The 16,044-nt window shown below is 38.7% G+C and overlaps 2 protein-coding genes across 4 annotated transcripts; one reads left to right on the forward strand and one right to left on the reverse strand.

The window, feature by feature from the left end:
* Positions 1-609: 609 nt before the first annotated feature.
* LOC306871042 (cytotoxic granule associated RNA binding protein TIA1-like) lies at positions 610-7,435 on the reverse strand. Of its 3 annotated transcripts, none has more exons than XM_079418705.1 (11): positions 7,225-7,430; positions 6,459-6,555; positions 5,988-6,086; positions 4,954-5,008; positions 4,727-4,814; positions 4,561-4,636; positions 4,323-4,431; positions 4,048-4,146; positions 3,293-3,377; positions 3,065-3,200; positions 610-2,976 (listed from the first exon to the last, which is right to left on the reverse strand). In XM_079418705.1, the coding sequence occupies exons 1-11, from the start codon at positions 7,260-7,262 to the stop codon at positions 2,824-2,826; spliced, it is 1,035 nt and encodes a 344-aa protein (XP_079274831.1). In that variant the 5' UTR covers positions 7,263-7,430; the 3' UTR covers positions 610-2,823. The 3 variants fall into 3 exon arrangements, with proteins under 3 accessions (XP_079274831.1, XP_079274832.1, XP_079274833.1); XM_079418706.1 differs by having other exon boundaries at positions 1,208-2,973; positions 7,225-7,435; XM_079418707.1 differs by having other exon boundaries at positions 1,208-2,976; positions 7,117-7,409.
* A 650-nt stretch (positions 7,436-8,085) lies between these two features.
* LOC306871539 (microprocessor complex subunit DGCR8-like) lies at positions 8,086-15,850 on the forward strand. Its single transcript, XM_079419556.1, has 14 exons — positions 8,086-8,238; positions 8,788-9,787; positions 10,118-10,280; positions 11,164-11,306; positions 11,407-11,740; positions 11,830-12,027; positions 12,109-12,210; positions 12,612-12,710; positions 12,831-12,913; positions 13,017-13,117; positions 13,244-13,350; positions 13,934-14,061; positions 14,178-14,291; positions 14,452-15,850. Exons 2-14 carry the CDS (start codon positions 9,104-9,106, stop codon positions 14,533-14,535), a joined length of 2,340 nt encoding a protein of 779 aa, XP_079275682.1. The 5' UTR covers positions 8,086-8,238; positions 8,788-9,103; the 3' UTR covers positions 14,536-15,850.
* The last annotated feature ends 194 nt before the right edge of the window (positions 15,851-16,044 follow it).

Genomic DNA, 16,044 nt, shown 5'->3' on the forward strand with positions numbered 1-16,044 from the left:
TTTAGATGACTGTTAAAAGTGGCTCAATTTACATGAATTTTTATAGTACATTATATATCGTTGGGTCCCTGCGCATTACACACTTTCAATGAACTCTTCCTCTTCTGTGATTTAATGAAAGCTGCAATAGTTTGGTGCATGAAGTGTCCAACATTCCTTTTCTTTTGCATCTTCCGGATACTTGAACTGCACTTCTTGTTGGATTTTTTCAGTTTAAACTATTCCCACACTATTTATACTACAAAATGGTGTTGAATAATATTATTTGTGAGATTTCACTTCATTTCACTTTCATTTGATCATGTGTGAAATATTTTCCAAAGTAAAACATCAGCATCTTAGCAGGAGCTAGCATCATTGCCAAACAAATCAACAATGACAGGGTGTTGTTTTTCTGGTGAAACAAAATCTTATGTAAAGTAGTTAGATAAATCTGTATTTGCACCCTTCATTTCAGGAGACTGAGAAGAAATGACATTGGAGATGTAGTAACAGTTCTGAAGTCCATGACACATAGTGAGGAACTGAGGCCTACAGCAACAGTTCTCCTCTTTCCTAAGCCTTACAGGAAAACAATGTAAGTTTGTTTATAGCTACAAACAAAAAATTGCCATTTTGTGGTTTTTATTGAGAGGAAAGGGACAACCAAAACACTCCAGGCTGACAGATATTTTTCAGTCTTAAAGCATTGCTTTAAACAAGGTGTTAAAACCTACTCCATAGGGCCTTAATAAACAAACTGTATAATACTCCAAATGTATTTACAATGTTATTTAAGAATAAAAAGAGTCAACCGGAATCGGTTGAATTGTGTATTTAGCATCTTATAAAAGAGAATGAGGCATCATTACTGTTGTATGTGACTGCTAGCAAACTGAAGACCATCTTTCAAAGAAAATGAGAAAGGATTTTTTATTTTCACCACATTGTACTGGAAAGAATTAATTTGTGCCAAATGGCCATATGTATCAAATGGAAAGTGGACTGTAATTTTTTATAAATATGAAATTGAAACTCATTTTTCAGTTTAATAAAAGACACTATAGAATTATTAGAATATTATTACTATCTAATAATTATAGAAATAATTAGAATATTGACTAAATGACCATAGCAGAAAGCGGCACATCTTACCCCACACATAGCCAAGATGTATTGGTCATCTTTTACCATAAAGCATCATGAATTCACACACAATTGTAAAATGCTGGAAAGTATTCTTTCATTGAACACTCGAGACAACAAAGTAGTTCTGAATGGTTATTATTAAGTGTTTTTACACATGGAATATAGTAAATGGAACAACATTAGATGGAAGCATATAATCGGGGTGTTTCAAAATAACAGTAAACTTCTCTAACTTTTTACAAAAAAAAAAAAAAATCCCAGTTAGATAGAAAAAAAAAAGATACATTAAATAACTATGTTGATAAATTTACATGACACAGAAGAGAGAGAGAGAAAAAAAAAGGACAGTTGCTCATTACTTTCAATTTGATCTACTTAATCATGACTCCGTGTTGGGGACAAGTAAGAAAAAAGAAAGAGAATGGTAAGAGAAAAAACACCAGTGTCTGGGAAAGAATTTGGCTGTCTGAGCAACTCGAGAACGTGTGGCTAAACCCAGGAGTATCTTGCATTTCTTCACCTTTCCAAAATACACCAAACACTGACATTACAATCACCATCTCAATACAGCAAGGTGGAAGCATGCAAGATCTTGCTTCACTTTTGTCATTGTCTTTGGCTTGTAAATTCAACAGTGACTCTTGGGGAGAAGTATGGGAGGAACATAGAAAAATTGCATCTCAGTAACTCTAATGAACACGGTTTTGTGGATTTTACAAGAGATTGTAACAAGAACAGAGCTCAGAATGTCCACGCAACGTTACATTACAGATGTTCAACAAACCCTGAATTTACAAGATTTAAAGAAATATTTCACAACCTCATTTTACACAGAATTACAAAAATCTTTACAAAGATGCTACAGCACTGCCATTACCGCTGATTAGCTGCGGTGCTGTCACACCCTCAACTGATCCGAGCAAACATGATTTTGTAAAAACATGAAAAAAAAAAGTTTTAAAAATTGAGCCAACAATTCCATGTTACAAAACGAATAGACTACCTTTTAAATTGAACAAAAAAGGAAGCATGTTTTCTGCACCTCTGTGTTAATACAACTTGTTAAAAGCTTTAGTAATTGTCCAAAACTTTATCATGAAGTTCCTGAAACCTCAAGTACTCAAGGCCACAGAATAATCTCCCCTATATATGCAAAGTACCTTTATCACTAGGCGTCACGAGATAAAATATTTTATATTCGATTAACACGATCACACGTCTCAATTTTTGAAACCTTTCTCGTCAAAATGAAATGTAAAGCATAGTCGTACTGACAAAAAGATGAAAGATATTCGTGAACAAATCAGTTTTAGAGACAAGAACTCCATACAAAGAGTGCAGTATATTAGACCTCAAACTTTCTACACTGTTCAAGGTGTGAGTTAAATTGAGCCTGCAGATTCAACACATTGAAAAGACATTCCATCTGTTGCAAAACTAGACAATTAAAGTCCCCGAAATGCAGTACTTTTTAAAAGAAAATCTGACAACAACAAAAAAAATCCTGGGGCCTAAAAACAAAGAGACAAGACAGGATTCCTTCCAAGTTAATGGTCTGAGTATAATGTACAGAGGGCTGAATGCAGCCCTTTCAACAACCCCTGAACTGGTGTAATGGTGAGTCCCATTGGGCAGATGCCACACTGGAGTGGGGTTTAATGATTGGACTGAGGTATTAGTCAGCCACATCTGTACTTATTTATATCCCTGCTGATTCCAGGCCTGCCCATATACACCATAAGTGGGCATCTGCCAACCGTTGGGCATATACTGACCCATCTGCTGACCGTTGCCATATGACTGACCCCACTGTCCGTAAGGCTGGGCCGCATAGGTGGGTTTATTCTGCTGTGGAAAAGGAGAAACGGTAAAACTTGAGTTTGCAATAGAGCAGAGGAAATGTTTCTGAGAGGTCAAGAACCAGGTGAAGGGTTACCTGGGGCATTTGCATCTGTTGCATGGATCTCATATCAGCTGTTTCTTTGCCCCAGTAACACTTCACAGTGTGGCCCTCGATGAAGGTCCCATTTACAGACACTATGGCATGGGCGGCACCCTCATGAGAGTCGAACCTAAAAAAGAAAAAGCCCAGACACACACATGATAAATTCAAGTATATGTGTAGGTGAATGATTTAAAGTCACAAAGAAGCAGTATGCCATACCTCACAAATGAGTAGCCTTTCTCCGGGAAAACCCTGATCTCCATTATCTGCCCGAACGGAGAGAAAGTCTGTCTCATCAGCTGATCTACAGTGGATGAGGAAAAACACATTCAAACAGGATATTCATATTTTAGATTTCAAAACACACTTGATTTTCTTTATCTAGCTCTGCTTGGCTTACTGACAGGATGTCAGTCTTACAAGATCACATTCTTCTCTCAACATATGTACAATTACAATATTGAGACTACGTTCAAACTAGTGCACTTTTGTTTTAAAACGCTTAATTTTTGCTACGATTATGCCCGTTATTTGCACTACTGGAGTTTAACGGAGAGTTTTGAAAATGCTGCAGACCCCGTTTTAGTTTGAAAACTCCGGGCTTGCGTTTCAGTGTAAATGGACCAAAACGGTCACTTTTGAAAACGATGGCGTAGCTGCCCACATGCGCACTGCGTATCCTTGACGACCATGTAAACAATAACATCATGCTCATTGTTGTACCCATAGATATGTATAAACCGAGTCCCCATTTGACCGCTTCAAGCACATAGACGTGTCCACCATCTAAATAATAGGCAATCTATCTATACATATATGGTTGTACCTGCATGAATGGTCATGTGACATGCCTTTTTGATTGTGTAGTGTGGACAGAGATTGTTTCTGAAACACGATGAAAAATGCCAGTGTGGACGAGGATCACTTTCATTTTAAAACGAAAACGCACTAGTGTAAACAGGCCTTAGACAAACCTGAAAGGCCAGAAGCAATGCCGCCACAATACACGGTGCAGTTACTCGGACTCGACTGGTTCAGCACCTCCTCATAGGACAAGTGTTTGCTGCTGGCAGCTTTAGATCAAAAAGAGAGAACATTTTAGAGTAGTATGACAAATAAATGACATGAATAAAAAGAAACTACCCAGTTCCATAGTAGGTGATTCACATAATAAAACACATGGCTACATAAAAGACAAGAAATGAGAGACCAAAGAAACTGTCAGATTCTATTGTGTAAACTAACTTACCTTCATTGTTTGATTTAGGAGCTGATGGCTTCCTTGTGGCCCAGTTTGTTCTGATCTGTCTGCCTCCCAGCCACTGGCCATTCATTTGCTGAATGGCACTTTCTGCATCCTATCAGTGGCAACAAAACCAATCAAACTGATCAATAACAAAAAAGCCATAAAGACACAAAAGGTTACACTCATGTTATCCTGCTGCAGAATATAACTATCACTTAACAAATAAAATGCTAAATCTTACCCATTTATTAATAAAGGAGATGAAGCCATATCCTTTAGATTTGCCTGTGGCCAGATCCTTCACCACACGGGCGTCACTGCATGAAATCAGTAAGAATCCAAATGTTTAGACAATCCAGCTCAGAAGAGGTTTAAATAGCACTTGAATTACACAATATTCCACTTACGATATCTTTCCAAACGGAGCAAAGGCTGCTCGGACATCATCTGTTGAGATTTCTGGGCTCAGGTCACCGACAAAGACGTGGAAATGATCTACAATAAAGGTTTGAGGGGAAACAGTTAGATGTTTGATAAACTATGAAGCAAGAGAGAAAAACTCCTCATGCTTCACAGTTTGACCACACAGGCTCTTATATATGCATCCACTAACAAGACTGAAGAGGACACTTACTGCTTGTGTCTTTCTTTTGACTGCCTGGCATTGAGGCCCAGTTAACCTTCATATCCTAAGAGAGAAAGCAGAGCAGAGACCAGCAGATTAAGACAAGCAGCAGCATAAATCATCTTCATCTTACTTAGCTGCATAATATGGCAAGCCTCCAAACGCAGAAGAAATAAGCTGACAAAATAAAAACCCTGGTGATCACTCAGGTTCAAAGAAAAAGGGACTACTAAAAAAAACTCTGGAATTATTTTCTACATAGGAAAAGTGTCTAAATAGCAGACTTACAAAGAAGTGACATTATCAACTTGTATTACTCCTCAAATGGTCCTTCATTACCTGTTGAGGATAAAATATTTGCACTGAATATATTTTTCCAAGGCTTTGCTAAATTTGAAGGCCTGGTATAGACGATGATAAAGCAAGGCTAGATGTTGACATAAATGGGGGGGGGGGGGGGGGGGGGGGGGGGGTAAAAATGGTCAACCTGTACCCAAAAATGACTTAATAAAAAATGCTCACATGCTTTGTGGAGTTTGAAATATAACAATAACAAAGTAATTAGGCACTCCAATGGCCCAGTAAAGGATTCTGGTGTATTGCAAAGACTTTCTGGATAAATATTTTGCTTATTTGATTACGCTTCAAACTACCAATACAACCATAGTATTCTCAGCTATATTTAAATATTACCACGTTAAGCCATAAGCCAACGGTATGAACGTGCAATGAACATCTATTTTTGACTAGTTTACTGTGCATTGTCATATTGTGGCTTCTTACATTTTTTTTCAATTTGTAAAAGCAAATCCTTGGTCAATATACTTTGACTTGTATGTTGTAATTAATTGATGAGATGAAGGACTTGAAAGATTTGATGCACAGGTTAAAAGCAACTTACCTGTAAACACACTACAAATGTGCTAACTAAAGATAGTCAGTGTGTCATCTTAGTATATAGCTCTGACAAAACATTTAAGGGGTGGAACTTCATTTCAAACCATATCCAATCTACTTTTGAGGGTGTGTTTGCAATATTTTACCTTTCCTAAGATCTTCCTGCCATTCATGGCAGCCAAAGCTGCAGCAGCATGTCTGTTCTCATAGAACTCCACAAAGCAGTATGGGTCATTTCCAGCCGTCTGAAAAACACAAAACGATCTGGGTCAATCACTGATCTTGGTAAGTTACGGGTGTCCAGGGTTCCCAGGCTTTTTGATCAATGAATTTTTCCATGACCTTTTTTTAAAAACGTCATTAGTTAGTAGTGGACAAGAAAAAAAATAATTTAAGAATTATTTTGGATCATCAACTCAAGGACAATTTGCTCAAACTGCCCATTCCCACTTGCAAGAATTTTTATTCTTTTAACAGCTAGAAATGTGTATTAACTATAGACATTTCCATGACGTTTGAGGTTCTACTAACTTCCATGACTTTTCCAGGCCTGAAAAATATTTCTCGGTTTTCCATGAAAGTGGAATCCCTGGATTTCAGATGCTTTTTCAACTCACATCAAATATCATTTTACAGCTCTTGCAGGGGCCGATCTGGGAGAACACTTGCAGGATGAGGGCCTCCGTAACGTCCCTGGAGAGGTTCCCGACATACCTTAAAACACAGAAGAGCACAGCAAACTGAAAAACACGGTCAATGCGTCGCGTTTTTCCTTCTCTCACGCTAGCAGCACATTCCGCGAGGTTTCATTTCTGCCACGTTTTCAGCGCACGAGAGCCAACAGCTAACATGATCCAAAACCTCTATTTATGAGAGAAACCACGCATAGTAAACCGACTGTCCGTCTGATTCACGATTTTCCACCAAAGGAAAGTGTGAGAAGGGCCATGTGGGGGATATAATAACATTTAAGCGCTTTTTTGGTAGTTAGCTAATTCGGTAACGGAAGCCTAGCGCTACAAACGGAACTTGTTCGCTGGAAAAGCCGCTTCTGCACCGTAACGTGGACAGATTAGTTCATCCTTTTGGACATAACCGGGTAAATTAAAATAAGGTTAAGGTAAACCGTGGATTCTTCACCGCTACCTCTGCTAGGCTCGGTTCCGCTGCCCCAGTTTGGTGTTTGTCTAGCCGGCTTGTGCTGTCGGGATTAAAAGCATGGACGCCCATATCACACTTAATATATAACATAAAGAGTAATTAACGGAGTTGTACCCTTGAGTTGCTTATCTTCGTTGGTCGTGCTGCGCTTGCGACCTGTGCGCCGCTTTACTAAACGTGTTTAAACACGAGTTTGGCCGACTAAACTACAGCAGCACTTACAATGTCCTGGGCTGGTCCTCGTCCATCATCATCATCATCGTGCTGGTGGGAAAAGGTTGACGCTTTGATTAAAAAACTGCTCAGTTTTTAACGTTCGAGTGGATAAAGCTTCTATGATTTTAACTTGTTAGTTAACGCGAATTTACTGGAATAACTTCCTCTGACGTTACTCGTGAAACGTCATCACAGGACGTTGTGCGCGCTCTTCTTTAGCTGCTGCTGCTCCTGGCGAAAGAGACCGATTACTGCCCCCTATCGGGGCATACGCTAACCCGGCTCATTCGACAGTATGCAAACAAAAACTTTTATTTTTGGATGCAATTATTAATCATTTGACACCACTACTCTAAAAGTTTCAATAAAGCCAAATGTAGATAGATTGAGCTTTATTTTTAAGGGCATTCGTTATTATTTCACATGTCTCAGTTTAGTTTGCTGTTCTTCTTACAAAAATGAAGTGAGTTAAGTGTTCATATTTAATTCGAATCTACTACTAAAGCTGATACTGATACTAAAACTCATATACAGTTCTTGGTTTTCAACGAACTGTTCCATCAATAAAGCAAATTAGCAAATAGAGAAGGGTAATATGGCATTATTATTATGCAGTTGCATAAATTTAGTCACTATGTTAGGACAAACTAGTCTAAACAAATAGCAGTTTTTATTTTTTAGTTGTTTAATAATAAAATGTAGGAGGGTACCATTTCATAAAGCTCTGTCGCTGTAAAGTCATGCACTTGAGTGATCACAATTAAATGTAAAATTTGATATCTGATCTTGTCCACTAATGATGTGGTATAGCATATTATATCACCAAGCCATGCAACAAATAAATTGCACACCATTGGCCACATCTGAAGCAAATTTCAGTAAAAACTGAGAGGCGTGTTCATTCAGATCCTCTGCTGCTCTGCAGTGAAGATGGCGGAGAGAGGAGACGGACATCTGAAACACATAAACGGACAAATCCTTTGATTACATGCGGTCTTCAATAGAGCATTTGTGTAGTAGGTGAGAAAAGGAGAATAGTGTGCAGAAACCGCTGTGTTTTTTATTCTTATCGACATTTAGTTAACGCATGGTTGGGTTGAAAAGGTTTGGTCGCCGCACACGGCTCTTTATTACGGCGAACGCGGGCGAACTAATCGAGGCATGGACCAGTTTTTGCTAAACATACACGAAAGCGCTCATGTAATTGTTTAAGAAACAGCCGTGAGACACAAAATTGCAGTTTTTAATATATGCGTGATGAAATGTAACGTTAACCACATTGCCTTCCGGTTCTCTTAGCCGACCAATTAGCAAAGGCCTTCAGGGCTTATGGTTCGTGATAATACACCAGAAATACTGTTTATTTATTTAGCAACAACAGCCAGTTTTAATCTCAAACGAACAATTGTGAATAAAGTGTGTTACTGCTTTCTGGGGCATAGGCCTACGTTGTGAGGCAAACATTTTGGGAAATTAAAGGTGCATCTGCGTTGTGAAGTTTGACCATTTAGATCCAGTTCTGTAGTGCTCTTTGAATGCCTCTTGATTTTTCTTTTCTCTTTCTTTCAGCACTGGCAGAAGATCTGGCCACCCAGGATGGACAGTGCTTAGATGTGGGCAACGTTTAAGCTGAATGCATTGTGATTTCCAATAATTGAGACAGTGATTTCTAAAAAGCTGTCTACATTAATGAAAAGAACAATGTAGTCAGCTTAGCATATTCAACCATGTACATGAATATTGTTAAATAGGTGTCTAGAGCTGTGTGATGTACTCAATGCATGTATTAGGGGCTGCATTCTTCTTTTTTAGCTAAATTAGGCAGCTCCCTTCCCACTTGCATTCTCGTGTAGTTTTTAATATAGCTCTTTTTAAGAAATTAAACATGGATGTGAATGAGATTTTACCTCCCCTCCCATTGGAGCCACCAGACACAATATTGGCAGGGAATGATTACAGTAAAGCACCTCCACCACCTCCCCTGCAAACGTCCAGTGACGCAGAGGAAATGGACGTTAGCTCTGGTGGTGATGGACACCAACACACCCCAGCAGTGGACAGGGATGAACAGCTCCTCTTCAACAAGCACACATTGTCCGTTAGCAGTCACCCATCAGGTAGCCCTGACCCCATGGCCACGTGCCCTAGAACCGCTCGCCATGCTCCTCCAGTTACCAAGTTCTTACCTGATCTCAAACTCCTCAAAGATGTAAAGATCCGCGTCAGTTTCTCAGACAGCAGTAAGAGCAAAGACAGGAAGGTGTTGTACACTGGTTTGGGGCAGGTTAACAACGAAGAGCAGAGCCTAGAGGGACTGAATGGTGAATTGCATGAATCATTAGAGCCAGGCAGCTCGACCATGAGCACTGATTCCTTAGGGTTAGTTAGAAACAGTGAAGAGCTGGAGACAGAGCAGGAGAACAAGGTTGAGTTTGCCGTGTTGGACGACCTGGAAGATTTCAGTGAGAACTTTCTGGAAGTGGAAGATGGGGAGCCGAGTGGTTTCAGGTCTCAGACGATAGTTCAGCAGGAGCACGCGCAGGAGGAGGACCTGAATTACCCCTATGAGGTAAAATGCATGACCTTATTATGCCTCTTGATTTTGGCCATTTTATTTGTTCAACCTGAATTTTGAAAACTGAATATTACATTGGATATATAAAGATAATATTATTGCAGTCTAAACCTGTAAATGCCATCATTCAAAACATCTCCTGAAATGTGCATCTACCACAAAGAGTCTTTTATTCATCAGGAAGGATCGTGGACTGTAACAAGGTGGTCCATTTGAAGAAGATTTGAATTACAGCTCACAAAATGGGCTTGATTCAAATCTTGATGTACGTCTAGTTGATGACATGTCAGTGTCTGCCAGTTACTAACCCACCTATTCTTCCAGGAGGACTTTGACAATGATGTAGATGCCCTGCTGGAGGAAGGCATGCCCATGCCTAAGAAGAGGCGTCTGGCTGAAGACAAGTATGCTGGAGACAGTGATCACCATTCAGATGGGGAGGCCGGAGTTCAGCCCATGATGACCAAAATTAAGACTGTCCTTAAGAGTGAGCCTCAGAAACTCTTGGTTAACTCATAGAAAGTTTGATTGGAAGTTCTAAACACTGTTGCTACACTGTTAAAACTTTTAAAGATTAAGATAAATTATAGATGATTATTAGAATGGAAGATTACATTATTGCAACTACATGAAGACGAAATGTTTTCAAACCCTAAGGTTATTAGAGTTTTCTATGGGTTCCACTTTTTTTTCTGTGCTGCCAAGGTATTTTAAACGCATTTCGTTTAAAAAAAAAATAAATAAAAAACTTCTATAAAATTTGAAACGTAAATACACATTGTATTAAAGTCTGTAAAATTAGTTTGTTTATACGCACCAAGGCTGTTTAATTACTTTAGTAATTATTTGATATTAATATTTAAAGTTAAACATACGATAAAACTAACTTTTTTTTCATATATTTATAAAATTAAAAGTGAAATTGTATTTTTATTTTTTTTATAAAGAAGTAATCATTCTAACATACTGATTTGGTGATCAGGAAAAAATTCTTGTCAGTGTTGAACACAAAAACTGGAAAATTATACATTTCCCAGGATTTTGAATGTAAAGTTCAAAAGTCCAGCATTTATTTGAAACAACACTTTTGTAACAATGTGAATGTCTTGTGTCATTTTTTCAGTCTATCAGTTTAATGCATCCTTTGTGAATGTGATCATTTCTGACGTTTGAACAGTAGTGTATATTCAGAATCAGACTTAAAGTAATTTGTGAGCTTTGTTTTATGTTGGTTCCTTTAATGTTTTCATTTTAAATTTTGTTAACAATAACACTGATTCAAACAAGATAAAACCCTACATAGGATTCTAGGTGACTGTAGTTTTTTTGGTTGTTGTTATTGTTCTGACTAGTTTTTATTTATTTTTAAGGTCGCGGGCGTCCACCAACTGAGCCGTTACCCGATGGGTGGATCATGACATTCCATAACTCTGGCATTCCAGTCTACCTCCACCGGGAAACCAGAGTAGTCACCTGGTCTAGACCTTACTTCCTTGGAACAGGAAGCATTAGGGTAAATGGTTTGGCTCCCCTAAGATAATTCTATTTACAAATTGAGTGGTCCGCATTCTCATGCACCTCATCCCTTTATTCTACTCATTTCCCACCCCCAGAAACATGACCCACCAACCAGTAGCATTCCCTGCTTGCACTATAAGAAAATAAAGGAACAAGAAGAAAGGGAACAGAATGGAGAGGTGACTCCGACTGCAGAGGTGTCTCCTTTAAAATCTGGTGAGGAGGGCATCTCATTGGAGAGAGTCGATGAACCTGACTCTACTGCCACAGAAGAGCCGACTGGCAGACCAACATCAGAAGATCCAGATCTTGACCTCATGGAGCCAGGAGGATCTGCAGAGGTGAAGGAGAGCCAAGCCAATGATACTGCACAGGGAGCACTGGGCCAGGTCAAAGCCAAGGTGGAGGTGTGCAAGGATGAGTCTGTTGGTAAGAGGATGAGGTTTCACTCTCTCCTGTGCATCACTGTTTAAAATCCACATGGTTTGTAAACTCTCTTCTCATGACTTGTATCCCAGACATTGAGGAGTTTAGAAGCTACCTAGAGAAGTGCTTTGATTTTGAGCAAGTGACGGTTAAGAAGTTTCGCACATGGGCTGAGCGCAGACAGTTCAACAGGGACATGAAGAGGAAGCAGGCCGAGTCTGAGAGGCCCATCCTCCCAGCCAATCAGAAGCTCATCACACTGTCTGTACAAGACGCCCCCACAAAGAAAGGTACTTGTCTGAGTCATTCCATTAGTGAATTGAGCAGTACACAACACGTGGTGCTTTAACAAGACCGTATTTATATTTCAGAGTTTGTCATCAACCCTAATGGGAAGTCAGAAGTGTGCATTTTGCACGAATATATGCAAAGAGTGCTCAAAGTGCGACCAGTTTACAACTTTTTTGAATGTGGTAAGTAGCAATGCATAAGACTAAAATTGTAATTGAGAAACTGTTTGAAGCTGTGAAAATTGACCAATAATAAGCACATTTGTGTGAGGTATTTGTGTACAGAGTCTGCATATCTGCAGTATTATTTACAATTGTGCTAATTAGCTCGCTTGGCAGAAAAATGGGTTGTGATTTTTATCAATGTACTTGTTATAATGCTGTCGTGAAAGCAATAAACCACTAAAGGCCATGCCGAATGGTTTGGTTAAAGACATTTTGGGCTTGATGTAGCTAACAGCGCTTTCTAACCATGTATTAATAATACATGGCCTGTTGTGGCATAATGATTTTACTTTGCATGTGTGTTTGGTTTGTCTTTTTTTTTTTTTTTTTTTTTAATGTGTAATATTTTGTTTTCCCAGAAAACCCAAGTGAACCCTTCGGAGCCTCAGTCATTATAGACGGTGTTACATATGGCACAGGAACAGCAAGTAGTAAAAAACTCGCCAAGAATAAAGCTGGTACCTTTTCCCCCATCTTCATCCAAGTCCTTAACCTTAGCAAGAATGTGTTTCATGAATAGATTGCTCTAAACATTTTGAGGAATATAAGTATTTATACTGTCATTCTCTTTCTGGCAGCTCGAGCAACACTGGAGATCCTTATTCCTGACTTTGTGAAGCAGACGTCTGAGGAGAAGCCCATAGAGGGAGATGAACTGGAGGTACTGCTCTTCTTTCTGATTAAAATGACTGATTTTTATCTTTGATCAGAGTTTTGTTCTTTGTTGTACTTCTGGATGTTTATTTCCTTCTCCAATCCCACAGTATTTTAATCATATCAGTATTGAAGATTCAAGGGTGTATGAGCTGACCAACAAAGCAGGTTTACTCTCACCATATCAGATCCTTCATGAGTGCCTTAAGAGGTATGTTGCGATTAGAGAGTCTGTCACTCTTTATTACAGGAAATGCATGTTAATCTAACCATGGGTCCTTGAAATATCACGTCTGATTGAAAAGCAACTGAAGATCTGCTGTCGTCTGTTCTATAGAAACCATGGCATGGGTGACACCAGCATCAAGTTTGAGGTGATTCCAGGAAAGAACCAGAAGAGTGAATATGTCATGACATGTGGGAAGCACACTGTACGCGGCTGGTGTGAGTATCCATGCTTAAGAGGCTTCATTCAGAGCATTTCACAATGTCATACTTCAGAAATGATGTAAAACTTGAGAAAATTGTAGCTCTCCAAACTGTTTTTTTTTATTTTTATTTTTTTGTCCTTATACTGCAGGTGCGTAGAGCTAGCAGGATACTTGAAAATAGACAGGAAGGGTGGCTAACTGCACACTGATCCTCTCAAAACTGAAAGTCTACAAAAACATCTTTTTATTTTATAAATTGCATCGTGCATAAACGGATAGACATGAGCGAGCAATCAGACGTTTCAGCACATTGCTATCTTCAGTGCTCCTGAAGATACTGAGGACTCCAGAGCACTGAAGATAGCAATGTGCTGAAACGTCTGATTGCTCGCTCATGTCCATCTGTTTTTAATTCACATGCACTGCACTTTTTGCACGATGCAATTTCTGAAATGTTTTTGTAGACTTTTTCAGTATTGAGTGGATCAGTGTGCGGTTAGCCACCCTCCTGTCTATACTTCAGAAATGATAAATGTTGGTCCACTCTGCAGATTTCTCTAAAGCCAAATACCTAATACTACTCTTGTTGACCGCAGGTAAAAATAAGAGGGTTGGAAAGCAGCTGGCATCACAGAAGATTCTTCAGATGCTTCATCCTCACGTGAAGAACTGGGGCTCACTGCTGCGCATGTACGGCAGAGAAAGCACCAAGATGGTTAAGAAGGTCGGCGCTGTCTTTTGTCGAAACATAATCTGCATTTTAAGATATTAAATATGAGAGGAATGTTTCTTTTTGTTTGTGTGATTGAGAAGTTAATGTTGGACTCTTGTCATCTTCAGGAGAACTCTGATAAGAGCGTGATTGAGCTTCAGCAGTATGCCAAAAAGAACAAGCCAAATCTTCACATCCTCAACAAACTAAGAGAAGAGATGATAAAGCTGGCTCGAGAAAGGGTACAGCTGCAAATATGACCTCTTTAAGACAAATCTTGCACTTCAGATAAATGGAGTTGGATAAAGATTAAAAACATTCAGTAAATTGACAGCTAAAAAGCGTAAACCTTTCTAGTGCTCACTCATTTGTCTTTTTTTTTTTTTTTTTTTTTTTTTCCAGGAGGAGGCAAGAAAGAAGCCGAAGATGACTATAATGGAGTCCGCTCAACCTGGCAGTGAACCTCTGTGTACTGTTGATGTCTAGCAAACCCTCGTCCAGCATGTTGTGATAGCAGATAGCACTGACCAATGGTAATAATTCTATAACACAAGGTGATCGTACCATTACTGACTTATGCATTACTTTGCAGTGCAAAATGGCAATACTAGTTACATTTTTATCAGATTTTTGAGCTCTATTCCCAATCCAATTATTGCCCATAATGTATGGGTTCGTTAACAGTCAAATACATGCATTAAGAGAAGGTAGAATGAGCATTAAATACCTCCAGATGCACTTCTGCACCTGAAAGTGCACAAATATAATGACGGCTGTTGACAGTAATATGCCTATATTTAAGGAGAATCATACAAATGATGTATGTGAAGTATTACAGATGCTTTTAAGTTTGTGGCGTTTAGATGTTAATAAATTGTTGCTTTTTTCCCTTCTTAAACAGCCAATTCATTTCATATTTACTGTGGAACCACAGATTTCAGAGACTGACTCTATCTCGGTACTCATAACTGTCATTTTACAGGGATTTGTTCCTTTATGTCTGCTTTTGTGGCATGCAGAGTCGTTCATTCAGTGCACGTGATCTTTTATCTGGAAAATAGGGTTTATAATGGCTTAAAGTGTGTTGGTTTTCTTCAGTGGCCATGTCTAGTTCTTATTGGCATGTGAAGAATTTAAATGTTGTATTTCTAAAGCATTTCATGTGCACACTTCCAACTGCTGTTAAGAAATGCACTTATGTTGGAATTATTTGCTTGTGTGGAATGAACAACCTTTTGTGTTTGTTTTAATTAAGGAGTGATGCGTACCAATGGTTATCTTGACCAGTTGCTCTACTCTCAGAAAGCACTGCAGAGAAAACACAAGCACAAGTGTTTGAGGTACTGTAGTTAGTAGAGGAACAAGACATCAGGGAGATAGGATGCTAGTGCGCGCTAGTTAAGATATCTTTTTTTTTTTTTTGGTATTGTTACATTTCAGTATGCTCTGATATAATCGAAGTCTTGCATTAGAGAATGGTTGGCAATCTTCAGTAAGAAAAAATGCTATATGTTGCCTTAGTTTTTCCTCTTTTATCGATGGTACCTTGTTTCAAAAGGGAAACGCCTCACTTGAGTCTGCATTCGTGATTCTGTACATTATGTATTTGCTGTGGAGTGATGCTTGCTTTCTTGCATTGATATTTTAGGAAAAAAACGCCTTCTACGCATGTGCTTTTTTTTTTTTTTTTATTTTGTCTTAAATTTTTCAGTATGGTTTTGTGGTCATTTGCTGCAGTGGGTGATTGTGTGCACATTTTGTTCAGATGTTATCACGGTGGTGTATTAAATAGTTTGAACCTTATTCATTATTTCATAAGGCAGTCTACCTAAAAACAAAGGTGGTAACTCCATACCTCGAAGAAAATCAGACCATGTAGTTATATTCAATAGCTTGAAGAACAGTGTGAACCAAAGCTTTACGTCTTATGCATTTTTATAGAATATTGCTGCATAGCTTTTCATTAAATATATATAAACAAACATATATATATGG

The sequence above is a fragment of the Barbus barbus genome (assembly GCF_936440315.1).
Source record: "Barbus barbus genome assembly, chromosome: 6".
In the NCBI taxonomy this organism is placed as follows: Eukaryota; Metazoa; Chordata; class Actinopteri; order Cypriniformes; family Cyprinidae; genus Barbus; species Barbus barbus.